The following is a 16,780-nucleotide window of genomic DNA, read 5'->3' as shown; positions in this document are numbered from 1 at the left end:
AGCTATAAGTCTGCCCTATTATTTCCTTTGATTTCAATTGAACATTAGAAAAAGCAACTAAAGATTTAATACCACATTAATTTTAATATTAGGTTTTTGAGGAAAAAAGGTCAAACCGCCGCATTTAATTTCCATTTAATTCAAGGTGATTTCTGCTCATGAACTGAAAACTAACATTTTTCTGATTAGTAACTTGCTCTTGATAGCTAATCTAAAAGCTTCTGCTCTATCCAGTCTTATTTCAATGCCCTTGTAAATGTCCATTTAAAAATGAACAAAACAAAAAAACCCAAAACATGCAAAAATGTGCGTAGACAATCCATGGCATATTCAAAGCTTCTTCCATACTTATGCAGTGAATTGCTAAGTCTAGGTAACAAGTGATCCCATGCACGTGGATAGTTAGAAGATGATGGGGAAAAAGGAAATAGGTTTTTGGACAATGTCAGTGTGGCTTGTAAGGCAACTATGATACATGCTGCTCAGATGCTTTACTGGGTTCTTTGGAGATCATGTAGTCTCAAACCAGGACATTGAACCACATTTTTCAACTGACACCCTCACCTTATGAAGTTGGTGGCCCAAGAGATACAACAGCATTTCCAAGAAAAAACCCTCAAAATATATCACTTAACAGATTAGCTTCATTTCCCATTTTCCCTTGACTAACTGTTAGGCCTCGATCACCATCATTACCTGCTATTTGTACTGAGCCATCTTCACCCAAAAGGATATTGCCAGCTTTCAAATCCCTACAACGCACAAATAAGAAGAGAGTTAACTTTCTGAATAAATTTCATAATGTGTAATTATAGCTATTGTACCTTCAACCACCCAAAACATGTTGATATCTGATCTGTCACTAACAAGCAAAGACTCTCCATGGACATTTAAAATAAAGTGGGGGGGGGAGGAAATTGAGTGACAGAATTTAGTTAGTTTATATAAAACTGTATAGATGTGCAGAACTGAACATGCATTCTTTCAGAGTCTAAGGCAGTGGTTCCCAGCCTGTGGTCCGGGGACCCCTGGTGGTCCACAAGACTACTACAGGGGTCCATGGAAAAGAATAACATCCTCACCAAGGAAATGTACAATTTCAAATAAAAAATAACTTCATATAGTTTCTAAAAACCTACTACTGCAATTTTATTTTACAACTAGTAGCATGTAGTGGTCCGTGAAATGTCTGGAGGTTGAAAAGAAGTCTGCACACACAAAAAGGTTGGGAAATCTCTGGTCTAAGACCAGAAGGAACAATCTAGTCTATGTCCAGTGTAAGGTATCAAATTTCACCCAAATACCCCCATATTGAGCCAAATGACTTTAATCAGACCAAAACATTTCAGTCTTCAGGAGACTAAACTGTTGCATGCCACAGAGAACAGGAGAGCAACATCAGGCAAGTGATTCAGAGAGATAGATCCAAATGATGTTAGCAGGCAAAACCATGCTCCAGTCTAGCAGAAGGCAAAAACCCTCTAAAGTTTCTGCCAATCTGATTTGACGGAAAATTTCTTCCCAATCCAAAATCTGGAGATTAGTTTAACCCTGACCATGTGAGAAAGATACACCAGCCAGTCATCTAAGAGAAGACTACTCTGTACAACCTCAGAGCACTAGTCCACCCAGTCTCCAGCTGAGGCCAATCCCTGATGCTTCAGAGGAAGGCAAAACAAAAAAAAACCCACCACACACACAGAACACATCTAGCTAATTGTGCATCAAGAAAAAAATTCTTTCCTGACCTGTGCAGGTGACTGGCTGGAGCATGAGTCATTATCTTAATGCAGAAATGCAATAATTATGAACTTAAAGGCAATGTAGGCAATCCTATTCTCCTCAGGGCCCGTGAAGAAAGGGGCTAAACAGGGGGATTCATGGATTCCAAGCCCAGAAAGGACTATGGAGGCAATCTAGCCCACCCCTCCTGCATACACAGTCTGTAGAGTTTTCCCCAGAAACTGGATTAAAGCATATAGTTTTAAAGACTCCAATTAACAGCAAATCCACCATCTCCCCTGGGTAAGCTGTTCCTTTGCAGCAAGGAAACTGTGTCTTATCAGTAGGAACACAAGCCAAACCCATTTTGAATGGAAACCAAGGGCCCAAATTCAGCTTTGGCAGAAACAGGCACAACTCCAATGACCTCAAGGGAGTTGCACCTGTTTACAGCAGTGCAGAGGTTGGCCCTAGATGTTTCTGCCTTAATAATCCAATGAAACTTTTCAAAATTCTATAGCAAGGAACTGCCCTAACTGAACCAATAATTTAAAGAAATAAAACTGCTTTATTTAATCGCCTTTAAAATGCTCTAACCAATTTGTGCAAAGAGATTAAATTGTTTACTGTACATTTACATCTGACTAAAGTACTGCATTTAGGTTGTTCATAAAGATACTTAAATGTGCTGTAATACTTTGGTGTAATTTTGGCTGTTGGGGTTAGTGTGGGTGGTGTTGGTGGCCTGTGATACAGGAGGACAGACTAGATCACCTCTATAACTCAATCCTATGATGACATCTACTCATGCTTCACTTTGAATTCAGTGAGTTTATTCACACATCAAATGGCATTATTCATATTGTAAAGCACAAAGGATTCTTTCTCTAAGAATCAGGCAGCACAGACGATACCGAAGAGGTTTATTCACGATACCAGAAAGTCTGATAAATCAGCTTCAACTTCCTGGTGTTACAGTGGTCAATTATATACGCTTTCTTATTGATTACATAGTACTTTTAAAATTCTTTATCTATTCACTTACAAATACAGACATTGTCCCATCCGGAGAGCACCACAGTAATAATGTTTGTTACATACATGCAGAGACACTTTAATCACTCTACTGACATCAAGGATCCTAGGGCTACACTGGGGAAGTGGGGTGGAGGAAGAAGGGGGGGGGGGGGGGGGGCGGCGTGCCGTTCCTTACAGATAGGTGGCTGGTGAGACAAATTCTAAAAGCAAATGTGCTGTTCTCATTGCAATTAGAATCACTAAGAGGACATCTGGCTGCCTGAGCCATCGGATGTTTACACTAGCCATTGTCCTTGAGGCTCAGGTATGCTCGTTAGCAATTTAAATGAGTTTCGACCTACAACTTTTTAGCTGAAAACAACCTCAAGCCTTACAATATGCTTAAAGTAGCAAACAAAGCATGTGCATAAGTCTTCATAGGACTGGGATTTTTTTTATTTATTTTTATTTTTTTTAAGTACAGATTTATACCCATTTAAACTGCACCAGAATACATGTTCCTTTCAATACGCATACCAGGATCTTCTAAAAAGAATTAGCGTTTGCTGTCATTGAGTAACTCTTCACTCAATGATATATTTGAATAGGGAAGCAAGTGGTGGTGAAGGGAAAAAAACAAACACACTAGCCATTTTGGAAGCAACATCTCCAATTGTTTAATTTAGAGGCAACTAAGGAAAGCCAATCAATCAGTGACAACCCTTTGGGCAAAAAGAATGTACAAAATACGGCTGTAAACAATGCTTTCCTGCTGCTGCTGTATAGTTTAAGAGAATTATTTCTCAACTTAGTTTTGTGATGATCCTCAAACAAACAGCTCTTCTCAAATTTCTTACACCCTATTACAACAAGAGTCGAGAAAAATCTCTTCCTAAATCAGAGGATAGGGCAAGCATTAGACTTTAGTGGCTCTTTCTCTGCTTAGTGTGGGCAACAAATTACGGTTTGATGGCACATCCTTTGACGGTCCAGACTGGAAGTCAAGAGACCTGGATCTTACTCCCTGTTAACGTCAACTTCCCCTTCCGCAGAGTAAGAAAAAACATTTCTTAATTTGACAAGATATAGCTCATTTGTAAAAAGCAGTTCAAAGATTAAACACACTATGTAAGTGCAACAAACCAATATTGCATTGAGCCTGTACTGTACCTATTTCAGACACTACTGAATGAAGAAAAGAAGCTTTTGAAAGTGTCCTCCCTTAAAGCCAACCCTATTTTAACCAAAAATACTCATGAGGTCACCATATAATGCCTCTGACACCAAAACTCCAAACCATGGAAATAACTGGTATATCACTGCAGCAATCAATCATATAGATTAGCTTGAATGAATGGAAGAAATATAAAATTACATGTAAACTTTATCTTAGGGGTCAGTGGGGAAAGTAGATGAAGGAAGTGGGCATTCACTAACAGAGAATGTTTTTAAAAAGTTCCAAGGTGTTCATGTGTACTTCAAAATAGGTTTATACTACTAATGCAAGTTAAGAATACAATTCACAGTATACATACCTGTGAATTTGCCCATTTCTGTGTAGATAATCTAAGCCTTCCAAAACTTCTTTAAGAATTGTTGCTATTATAGATTCTTCAAGGACACCATTCTTGTGTTCCCCTCTATTGACGATATACTTTATTATATCCAGCATTGAACCTAAATTGAAAAGCCAGATTTCCGTGGGGGAAGGGAAGGGAAAGGAAAAACAAAGTCAAACAAACTGCTTGAGCAGTTTTACCACAGTGATTCTTGAGATAATCACAGAATCTGGTCTCTCTTAGTTCCTAAATTTTAATATTTACACTTTACTCCTCAAACTAGTCTGCTTCAATTTAGAAATCTTTGTATGCTTGCACAGAGACCCTCAATTAGCAGCTGTTTGAATAAAATGCACAGCTACCTTTTTTAAAAAACAGAAAATGATTTTGTCAACAAACACTCAACTTTTGATTAGGAAGTCCTGCTTACTTGTTTATTAGCCTATTGTTGTTGTACTTTCAATATCATTGAAAGTTTACACAAACACTTTTCAAAAACAGACTAGAACATGTTTCCTGCCCTCAAGAGTTTACAATCAAAGGCCCTAATTGTTCACTCAGACCCATGTGGGCCAAATCCCATGTCCACAGAAATCCAGTTGCAGAACTGGAGATGAAAATTGTGCTTAGTAAAGAAGAGTATTCTAAAGAGAGCGCTGCATCCTCAGCAACATGCAGTATGACACATTCCCTTTCAAAACAAAGCTTTTGTTTTTAATCCATGTCACAATTTTCAATAGCAACATTGTCTTTTCAGCTAGGAATTTCCTGACAGTAACTAGCTAGGAGTATTAATAATCACTTGGCTTCATTTTGAGTCCTCAGCTGTTCTAACTAGTCATTAACTGTTAGCCAACAAAGAGGATATTTCCTGTTATTGGTTAATATTTTCTCCATTTCAGTGAAGCACAAGTAACAAACTATTATTTTAGGCAGACTTTCTGCATTTGTTTTCTGAGCAGAGAGGTGTACTAGTCAACTACTGCCATCAGAAAAGATCTTGGAGAACATTTAATAACACAAGATGATGCAGTAAATTATTTGCCAACAAGGAAAAATTTGGTTTCTCAACTGTAAACACATGGAGTTTTCAGTCTTTTCCCCTCCCAGAGATTATGATGATTAAGTTTTCATATTGTCCACCACAATCATGCAAGCTGTGGGAATCTTTTAAAACATCCAGTCAAAATAACAGTGACAGGGGAAAAAACCTGGACAAAGTTTGCTACAGGCCCATATGCATGAAATGGTATGGGTCATTGGTCTTGGTGAGGGATGGGATAAGGGAAATGTGAACTGCAGCCGTTTGTTTACTCCTATTTTAGATGAGTAAATGAATTTGGTACTCAAGAAAAAAAAATAATGTCAATAGAACTGACTAGATCCTGGCAAAAGTGCAAGCTTTCTCACACAGACCTAAATGATGTACCTTAAAAAAAAAAAAAAGCAGCATCCCTGCTAGGTCATTCCACAGGTCTCTGAGTTTCAGAGTATGGTCCTCTACTTTTTCCTTCCCACAAAGGAGGTATTTGGATTGGATGAATTAATTCAAAGAATGTGCTCATATAAATATGACACCACACATTGTCTTGAAGTTAAACAAGCTCAAGAAAATCAGTAACTTACCTCCACTTAATAACTTCATAACCAACCAGAGCTCATCCTTAACCACAAAAGATGTGTAATACGTCACTATATTGGGATGATTGCATTGACTCATGGCTTGAATTTCTTTCTATAAGAAAAACAAAATATGACAGTCTGGAAAAACAGCAGTTCTATTTTGCTGTAACCGTTATTTTAGGTTCTTAATAACTTCGAGTTCTCTGCTGCCCCCCACCCCCAACACACACACACACACACACACACACACACTTACTTTACGGTTTACATATAGCTTGGGCAACAGAAACTGTTTTGAGAATGGGGAATATTAAGGGGAGGATGGCCAGGTGATAGTGGAATGACGGTATCTATTTTCTTCTGGAGGGAGGTCATTGTCAGAGTCACAATCCCACGAAGTGATGGTGGAGAATCCACAAGGGTAGGATGGCATGCGGGTAGATCACAGAGAACAGGTCTGCCATGCAAGATGGAGTTAAAAGGAGAGAACAAATCCATTGTGGAATAATGAGTCTGTACCTTCCCTGGCTTTTCTCAAAAGACACTTGGCAGCACAGGAACAGAGAAAACTGATGCAAGGAAACACTAGGGTTGGGAAATGAATTGGACAGGCAGGAAGAGTGGGGAAAGGGAAGTGAAGTGTGGGGTTCAACATGGAGAACACATAGCCAAGTGAGTGGAGAAAGTATGCTTACAGCTAAAGAAAAAAGTCAGAGGAAATGATTTAGTAAACAAGTATACTGTCAGAAGTGTCCATATGATGTTGTCAGAAGCAGCAACATTACCAAGTCATGCAGCCTTTAAGGAAGACAGTTGTATGCGTTTAAGAAAGTAATTAGAATCTTAAGCGCCACTATCTCCTTTTCCAACGTTATTTTCTTATTTTAACTTTACATTATAAGCATTTCTTACAGTGACACCCAGACAGTTCCACATTGGTGGCATTTCAATTCTTTAAGAAGCAAGAAAATGCAGTTTCTAGCTTATGTTTGGCTTCCATTCATTTTAGTCAGCATGAAGGTTTCTAACGGTATGTCTACACCGCAATGTTAGCCCATCTTTGGGCCCAGCTCAAGCCTAGCCTCCTCTTGCATCCACACTGCATTTGCACTAATCTAGGACTTGGACCCAAGGTTCCAGGACCCTGCAGGGCTGGAGGGTCTGCGCTCAAGTCAAGCTGGGACCCAGGGTCCAAGCCCTATTGCTTTGCAGTATAGACACAGGCCCACTTGACTTGGGCCCCGTGAACCACCCAGAAGTGTCCCACAATTCCATAGGACAATTTCCTTGGTCCTCTCTAGCCCAACAATCCGCAATCCACTCTGCTGAAAAGAGAAGCTACTCCTCAACTGCCCCTCCCCCTCAGGTGAGCTGCAAGACAGCTCAGGTCACATTAACCCATTCTCTTCTGATCACCGATCTTGAAACACACTATCAGAAAGCCTTCTGGGTTTGGCTGATTGTTCAAACTTCCTGTAAGATGAAGGGCAGGCAGTAAAGTTTTCTCACAGTGCACCACAGTCCTAGGGTTAGAGCAGCCACATTTGGGGGGTGGGTGCTAGGGATATATCTGGGATATGATTACTTTGACTTGGATCCGCGCACTGCAGTGTGGACGCCAGAATCCTAGATTTGAGCACAGGTTAGAAAACATAGGGTTTAAACACAGTGTTGACATACAAAACCAGGGTTCCCTAACATGGGTCAACTAACTTACTGGGCTTACATTGCAGGGCAGACATACCCTAAAAAGAAGAGGAAAAAATGGCCAAATTATTCTCACCACATTTAATTGTATGTATGAGTAATAAGAGTGATTTAAATCACAGCTGTCTTTCAGATGAGACATTAAGTCAAGGCCCTAAACACTCATGATAATAAATAATCTCAATTTTTCTTTGTAAAGTCAGTGTTTTAACCCAGCTGTCCACATCAAATTGCAATAATGCAAATCACATTATGACTCAAATTTAACCTGCAGTTTCAGTTAAACAATATTTTTTGTTCACTTCCTGTTCTAAACTGCTTTATATTGTTGCTTTGTGCTGTAAAACAGCTGATGGTGTTTCTCATGTCAGAGGTACCTGCATGTCACTGTTGGGCAAAATTATTCCATCCATCTACAAAGGGTATGCCCGGCTTAATTGTAAAGATCTTTAATATACCTTAAAGCATTAAAAAAATGGATTTCAGGATCAAAATATTTAAGTTGGCCACATGATGCTACAGATAGCTGGAGATATAACCCCCCACCAATGAAAGAAAGCACCTCCAAAAGTCATTTAGCTCAATATCAGTTAATTGCTTTAAAAAATTCTTGTATTGCAGAAGGACAGGAATTTCAATTGCAAAAGACTTAATTTAGAGCCTGTATATCAGGTAACTTAATACTAAAGATCTACAAATAGCAGTTATTTAGCTGAAGCACAAGGTTTATTTGCAGTGAGGACATTCACCTAATGGGATAACAACTTTGAAAAAAAAGTGCATAGAAATCCCACTTTAAACAACTACTAATACAACTTCTAGCATGACTAAGAATGAGCAAAAGGATTTTAAAAATTTTTTCAGTCTGCTTACCGTGTGCTCTTCACAGCACTGAATCTAAAGGGGTAGATATTTTTCTTGTTTCTATGGGTCTACCAGACAAACACTCAAGGGTTTTGGTTTTGTTTGTTTTTGAAGAGGAAAACATGACTGTCGCTGTAAAAATTGGCAGAAAGGACTGAAAGTACTTTTAAATTTGCTCAATAAATTGGTTTCCAGATGGTTGTGTCCCTTTTGTTAGAGATCCTCTTTCTATAGGTTTGTCCAAATGCCACATAAGCCCATTGGATAACTGTATATATTTTTCAGATAGAATGGAGTGATTCTATCAGGCAAATGGCTTAAGCTCCAAAGTGAGTACAAGAGAGTTTCCATTAACTGGAATTAACGACTCTGAGTTTGCGTAGGACAGCTAGTAGCCAGGTAAGAATACAGAAGTGCAGAAACATACAGCAAGCTGACTGCATTAAAAGCAGCTCAAACTCATGTTTCCTCAAGAACATGAAAGAGTTTCTCTTCTGTCTCGCAAGCCTAGTGATACGCAGAGATTTTTTAAGAGTAACTCTCACCCCACTCCTCACAAAAATAGGTCTCACAACTTTAGAATTTATCAGCAAGTCAGGATGAATAGCTATGGCAGGCATCTTTTCCCGGGCTTAGAGACATAATTTATATTTATTTACAATAGCGAGAACACATGGCTTTTGGCAGCTTGTGTAGTCCTCATGTTATTTAAATTCCCTTCCCAGACTTTCTTTCGGTTTTAAATATCTGTAGCCCAAATCCTGAATCTGTTCACATGGACATATTGAGACCAAAAACAGTAGATATGCTGCATTTCCACTTCACCGATAGCCAAAGCAGCGGAGAACTCACACAGGGTGACAATGCACTCCACGGATAAGCTCTCTGCAACAGGATTTTGCAAGGCTGTGTGTGTGGTTTGTTGTTGGTTTGGTTTTTCGGCCGGGGAGGAGGAAAGGAAAGAGGAGAATATTAGAGGATAAAGCCACATGGCCCAAGACAGACATTGATGAAGAACTGTAAGTGAGCCAATGGGCCTCATTCCTATTAGACTTCCACACTGAAGCACAAAAAAGCAGTAATCTGCATATGTTCCCCAATCACCAATGCACATGCTGGGGCTACAGAAATCATTTCCTCCCTTTCTGTGTGTTTTGTCACAGTTTCAAGTGAACAAACCACTGCTACTTTGGCTTTGCTCTCACATCCTATTAGAGCTGAGAGGTTCTACAGAGCCTGATTAACAAGAGACCTTATGGGGAAGTCTCAGTCATTGTCTTTACACGGTCTAAAACAGGTATAATGTTTTTGATCCTAGCAGCAAGGGGCTCCATAAATAAACAAAAACCCCACAATTTCTTTCACCCTCATCTGCTTAGCTTTCAACATAAATGAAAAATGCAACTTTGATTCATTTTAAAGAAAAGATCATTGATCACATTTGTTGTGTGTCCCCACATTTGCTTTCAAAACAGCAGAGACAAGTAGCCTGTTGTAGCACAGAGCCCAGAACCTGAATTTATAATGGTACTTCAAAGTCAGAGCAGGGAAGGACTCAGGAGGTGCGACTCCACTCCCAAATCTGCCACTGTTTTTCTGACCTTGAGAACACCACAGCCTCCATTTTCCTGTTTGTAAAATGGTTAGGATTAATAACATAATAAAATGAGGATTAATATCAGTTATTCACATCTATAAATCCAAGGGGGGAAACTTTGAGTTGATCAGAATCCACTAGCCAGAGGCTAAGAAGGACATCTGAGGATACACCTGCCAGCTGCAGTGTAGGTGTAATTCCCAGCTTGGGTAGATGTACCTGAGAGCTAGCATACCAAAATACCAGCGTGGTCATGGCTAGTTGCCCAAGTACAACCCCATCGGAGTGGGTGCATACTCTGACAGCTAGTCTGAATCACCGCGACCACACTCCTATTTTAGAACACCAATTCAAACAAACAGATAGCACACACAAATATCTGAGCTAGGAATGACACCATCCATCTGCAGCGTAGACATACCCCTGAGACTTCAAGCAGGGTCCAGATACCATGCCTTAATAGAAATCCAAGCATCCTCCCCTTTTCCAGCAGCTTGAGATGCAAGGCAGTCAGTCATTGGTAGCCCAGCTTCATAAACAGTAAAATTGGATGTCTATTAAAATTAAAAAATGGCTACCAGAGTCATAGTAACATTTAATGTAATTTTTAAAAAGAAAATGAACAGTCAAGTCATCTATTTAGCCATCGCCATAGAATTGGAGTACTTCAATCATTAATAGACATCAACACCACAATATTTGTGAGATAGGCAAGTACCTGATAAGGCACAGACTTGATCAGATGATTTGCCCTAAGTCACAGAGGAAGTCTGTGGCAGAAAAGGGAACTGAATCTAGATCCAAGTCCAGTGACTCCTCCACTAGGCCATCCTTCATTTCATGGATTCATGATGGCCCTAAATTTGGCTTACCTTGGAGCATTTGGGTAAGAACTTGATTTGGGAATATCTTTATTCAAAAACAGTATTTGCAACATTTACAATATTAAAAAAAAAAAAAAAAAAAAAAAAAAGACATACACTTCACAGTGGTCAGACTTTCTGAAGGACCCATTCAAAGTACAGAGCATTCAAGTCATTACTCACAGAAGTACTTCTTACTTATGAGAGTATTCCTACTTACACCAAAAGGAACTATCCATGTGTAACAGTTTTCAGGATCAGACCAGTATTTATAACATTTTCTCAGTGACTCTGGACATTTAATATGCCTATAGAAATTCTGTTTCCCTTGCTGAGACTGAGGCCTGGTCTACACTTAAAACTTAGGTCGACATAGCTATAGTGCTCACCCCTTAGCAACGGTAGCTATGCTGACCTAACCCCCAGTTCAGACACAACTGGGCCAATGGAAGAATAATTTTGGTCAACCTCTAGCTACTGTCACTCAGGGAGGTGAAGTTCCTACAGCTATGGAAAACACCCCTTCCATTGCTGTAGGATGCATCTATGCTACGGGTTTGGTGACATAGCTGCGCTTCTATAGTCCCATAGAGTAAACGTAGTCTGAGTTGATGAAGGCAAGGACTCCTCTTGCACTGACACTGCTGGATTCATAGGGTAGTAGACAATTCTGCAGACACCAGCAGTGACATAAGATCTCTATTTGCACATCAACTTACTGAAGTTGGATTGTCTTTCTCTAAAATGCAGCAGTTTGGGATAAAATTGAGTTAACTCTGCAAAGTGAAGTGGACATGCCAGCACAAAATATACTCAAGTACAATGTAGTATTAGAAAAGGAAAGAACACACTTTAAACAGAAGTACTTAATTCTCTTGAGCTACCTAATAAGTTACTTATTCAATGCAGTTCTGTGCTCTCCCATTATGAAAGGCACTATCATCCTAGGGAAAGGATTTATCAGAATTAATGTATGCTATTATGAAGAATTGTATTATTAGGAGAGTACAAGTGTTCTAACACAATTAGAATTGTCAAAAAGGAGAACTCTTATAGAATGCTTGGAAAATGTACTCTAAGTGCTACACATAGAAATAAAAGTGTTTGCACAAATGCAATAAAATAATTTAAAGATAAATGTTGTCCGTGTGTGAGTGATCTGAGGGGGTGGCAGAACATCTGTGTTTTGAAACAGTGAAGTCAAAACACTAGAACAGAGAGCTAACAATTATCAGGGTCCTCTGTCTTTTAATGTATTTGGCTAAAGACTCTCAAACAGATTATAAACATGCACTCTGAAGAGTCAACATGGGAGGACAACAGTCATGTGTAGTCACAGGAATTTCTTGGGGGGTGGGGGGCGTGAATTTCTGTCTCAGTTAGAACAGTAGCAGAAGGAGAAAAGATGTTTGCACATAAAGACAAAATTATTGTCATTTTAATACAGTAAAAGAGTGGGATGGAAGAAGGCAATACGGCATCAAAAGGTCCAAACAAGTTGCCTCTGTTTTGGCAGACTGGAAGACATCTTAACATTAGAAAGACAGACATATGGATACCTCAAGCTGTGAAAGAATGTTATAGAAGCAGGTTGCCCTTAAGGGAAGGCACTAATCCTTTGGACAAGATTGGGATTGTTTACTTTAACCCTTTCTCTCTGAGTTGCTTCTAATAACAGTTTAAGTAAGATTGTTTCATATTACTTTAAAATAGTGCTAGACTTTTTTCTTTAATAGCAGTTTAGGGAGGGGTGGGGGAGTAGCGGACAGCTGCTAATACATCATACCACATTCCAGAGAAGTCTTTCCCCTCTCCCTCGACCCCAGATGCAGGTCAAAGCCCTGATTATCTACGGAGCCCAAACAAATTGGAATCGGTCTAAGAAGACAATTCCTCCACCACACTCCTCTCGAAAACAGCTACAGTTGGCTGTGACGTCACACTATATAATCAAGAACCAGATGAAGAGTGTTTGCAGTGGAGGGCCCAGGACTACAGGATCTACCATCAGAAGAAGATGGCTGAGTCCAACCCACATCAACGTCCAGGGCAAAATAAAAGACATCTTTATCTTGGCATTTCCACATTTCTCTTGGAATAGAAAGCTACTTACCTTACAGTAACTGGAGGTTCTTCAAGATGTGTGGTCCCTATCCACATTTCTCTGGGGGTAGGCATGTGCTCCATGAGCCTGGAGCCAGAGCAGTGTCTGTTGAGCCACACATGCACACTGGCTCACCTATGCCTCCGGCCAAGGAATAAAGAAAGGGGCAAGACCAAGTGGCTCGCCAGTTCCTCTACAAGTCAGAGAATATCCAAAGCAGAGGGGAAGGAGAACATGTAGTGGAATACTGATAAGGATCACGAATCTTAAAAGAACCTCCAGTTACTATAAAAGGTAAGTAATTTTCTCTTTTTTGAGTGCTGGTCCCAATGTATATTCCACTATGGATGACTGACAAGTAGTACTGAAATAGGAGGAGTGTGTGAGGTAATAGATGGAAAAGCCAAATGGACTGCTGTTCCAAAATATGCATCAGCAGAGGAGTCCTGTACCAAGGCATAATGTCAAGTAAACATATGGACTGAGCTCCACATAGTTGCCTTACAAATATTAAATAGAGGCACCTCTTGAAGCAATGTCATAGACATTGCTTGTAATGGGGTGAGCATGGATTTTTTCAGCATTTAAGCTGAGCCCTGAGAGGGCAGGAGTTGTAGCATTATGAAAGTAGATGCCTGGGCCTCTTGGTGTGACCTGGCACATTAACGGAGAAAGACTGCGAGCAGGAAGCACAAATTTTGAAGCCCGAGTTCTGGCATAGCCTAGTACCCAAAGAGAGTACCGGAGGGGTGGGTGGGTGGGTGTGTGTGTGGTGTGTGTGTGGTGGTGGTGGGGGTGGGGGTGGGGGGGGGGGGGGAAGAGGAGGAGGAGGAAACGGGGAGCCTGCTCCTCAGGTTGGGGAGACGATAAAACATAAAAACAGAAAAATAACTCTAAAATAAAAAAGCTATTTATAGATACCTATAGATATTTTCACAGACAACGAAAACCAAAAAACTTCAGACACTAAAGGTTCCAACCCGGACCATGCAGTGGTGAGAAGGAACTGGAGAGGCAGTCAATCTGCACCACCCTTTATCTTCTCGGTTGGGGACATGAGATGAACCGGGATGCACGTGTGGATCAATGGACAATGCTTTCAAATTTCTCTGGCTCTGAGCACATGCATACTCCACAATGGAATTCACACAGGGGCCAGCACTCGAAGAACAACTAAAAATTTCTTCATTAGAAAAAAATCCACACCTTCTCGGTAACAGCAACCTGAGAAGCTGAAAGTAGCACTCTCCCTTTTTGGAGTCATTTTGCGTCTTTGGATTCTTGTTATGCTGCTTAGATACCATGGTGATTGGTCTTACAAGTACCTGAATAGAAGAAGTATTATGAAAAAAGTCTGCTAAACGAGTTCTTAGTGACTCGCTGACCTGGTAGGCTGCCATAACTGGTGCATTAACCTGATAATCTCCTACTATTCTAAAATTCTATTTATAAAGACCCATTTAATTAAAAAAAAAAGTCTGTAATCCTTTGATCAGTGATCCAAACAAGTGTTTCTGAAGCGGTTGGTATGGTCTATTGAATTAATGTGATGGTGGAAACCCATATTAGATCTGTGATATAAAAATCCTGATATGTGAAAAGATACACCCTTGAGTGTGCTGTGATGCATTTTAAGACCAAATATAGTCATCATTAGTTTTCCAAAACTACCAACTTTAAAGGGTTCTTTTGTTTGTTTAAAAAGAAGCTACAAATGCTGCCATTCTTCATTGGCACTTTTAACCCAATAGCACTTCCACAAAAAAAAAAATTAAAGAATTTTCCCTTTACGTAGATTAAGTTTTAATTTAGATATGGACTTTTTCCTTTTTTTTTTTTTTTTGTTAAGTAGTCTTAGCATATGAAGTTCAAAATCAGGCAAAAGCAGAGTTGGCCATCAACATTTTTCCTCTTTGGATTTACTTACAAGCAATTCATCCATACTGGTCTGGCATTTTTCTAAGTTGATTCGCTTTATTGCTACACGTTCTTGCCTGGGTTTGCATAGCGCTGCCTGGACTACTGCTGTGGCACCACTACCTGAAAAAGAACATAATTGGAATACACATTTACATACATAAACACCACAAGTTTATAGTTAATTTAAAAAAGTGTCAGGCATAAGAATCAAGTTCTAGTCAGTAGCTAAGACATTTGAAGAAAATTAACTTTGGAAATAAAAGTTGGCGTCTACTTGTGTATCAGTTTGGACAGTCCAAATAGAAATAGGCTCTCAAAATGAAAATGGACTGAAACACAACACAACACACACTCCTCCCTCACTCCCTCCCCTTTAAAAAATTAAGGCAATATTTTTAATCTCTTTTCATTTTGAAGTTTGTCCTACACTTCTAATTACTAGAAACAACTCATCTTCCACAAGAAAAAGTTTTATAAAATGGGATGACTACAACCTAACCATGGAGTCACCTAAATAATATAAATTAAGAAGGTGGGGACCTCACCCTGGGATATGTCAGTTTCAAATCAACAGGAATTTAAACCTTTCATTATACAGAGTTAGCATATTACTACAAAGAACAGCAAAAAAAAATAAAATAAATAAAATAAAATAAAAAACTACAAAATGCTATGTGTCAACTGTTTCAGGACAGCCCAAACTTACTGGTACTTTGTTCGTGTATGCAACAAACTGAGGGAAGCTCCAGTAAAATTGTGCACGGCAAAACATCTGCAATTTCATTTGTGTTCCTGCTTATTCACAGTGACATGGATGAACACCCAATAAGAGGGGTCTGACTTTGGGGAGCAGCATGTTAGACAAATTAGGATCATCACAGGGAAGAAGGAATTAGGCATATATAGGCTGAAGTAAAACTGGACTTAAAAGTTTCAGTTGAGTTGAACATGGCTATACCAGGTCTAGCTCTCAAATACGACAATATTACATTAGAAGTGTCCGATGGTTTTTGCATGGGATTACACTATTTTGTTTTCAGTAAGTGTTTTGTTTTTTCAAAAAAGATTAGACAGTACCATTGCTTCCTTTACCAAGAGCTCTCTGGGCTTGTTTGCCTTAGAGTGGACACCTGAGTATTGTTGTTTCTAAATTACTGTATTCCTTTCAACTCTGATTCAGAGAGATTAGTGAAATGTTTACACATTTCTCAGCATTCTACAGGGAGCAGAGTGAGCTTTACACAGTCTACGTTTTACTCACAGGGAGATGTGTTGGGAGCATTCTGTCTATTCATGTAGCAGACTGTAATCCTCTTGAGTAATTACTACCTATAGCCCCATTTTTTAATTTAAAATTATGGATTTCTTCCAACTCATTGAACTCAACAGCTTGTTCTATTCAAATTGGCCTGCTCATATATTATGTTCTACTTAGGCTTTGAAATTGGTATGTTCTAGAGGAATACAAATTGTGAACAAAAGCCTTTTGTTACTATGTTCCACAAATGTGGTGTCAGTTACCAGTTGGTTTAAGAACAATAGGGAACTTCCTCCCGCTATTTGAAAACAGAACTGAATACCACATGACTAGCAGTTACTGTGTATGTTTTAATTGATGTTTGTTTAGTTATTTAGATGTACTGTTTATTGGTATACATTTTTTCCCATCACGCTTTAAAACAAAAAGCTTTTAGCTCAGTACATCGACGTTGTAAAGCTGATCTCAAAAAACTGCAACAAGACAAGTCAGAAGTGCTTTTGCAGGATGAGGACTTTGACAAATATTGTTGCAACCTGCTCGGTT

At 39.4% G+C, this 16,780-nt stretch overlaps 1 protein-coding gene across 3 annotated transcripts in view; it reads right to left on the bottom strand.

Annotated features, from left to right (window-relative positions):
* Positions 1-16,780, bottom strand: part of STK39 (serine/threonine kinase 39) — a 158,257-nt gene that overhangs the window by 108,879 nt on the left and 32,598 nt on the right. For all 3 annotated transcript variants that reach the window (XM_067549301.1, XM_067549302.1, XM_067549303.1), the window contains exons 2-5: positions 14,984-15,096; positions 5,925-6,033; positions 4,275-4,416; positions 697-752 (exon numbers count right to left, since the gene is read on the bottom strand). In XM_067549301.1, coding sequence (XP_067405402.1) covers positions 697-752; positions 4,275-4,416; positions 5,925-6,033; positions 14,984-15,096 — 420 coding nt within the window. The remainder of the gene's footprint in view (positions 1-696; positions 753-4,274; positions 4,417-5,924; positions 6,034-14,983; positions 15,097-16,780) is intronic.

The sequence above is a fragment of the Emydura macquarii genome, unplaced genomic scaffold (genome assembly GCF_026122565.2).
Source record: "Emydura macquarii macquarii isolate MOO-44397 ecotype Brisbane River unplaced genomic scaffold, CSIRO-AGI_Emac_v2 contig_1253, whole genome shotgun sequence".
In the NCBI taxonomy this organism is placed as follows: domain Eukaryota; kingdom Metazoa; phylum Chordata; order Testudines; family Chelidae; genus Emydura; species Emydura macquarii.
The sequence above is the reverse complement of the archived record's forward strand: the minus strand, read 5'-3'. Positions and strand labels throughout refer to the sequence as shown.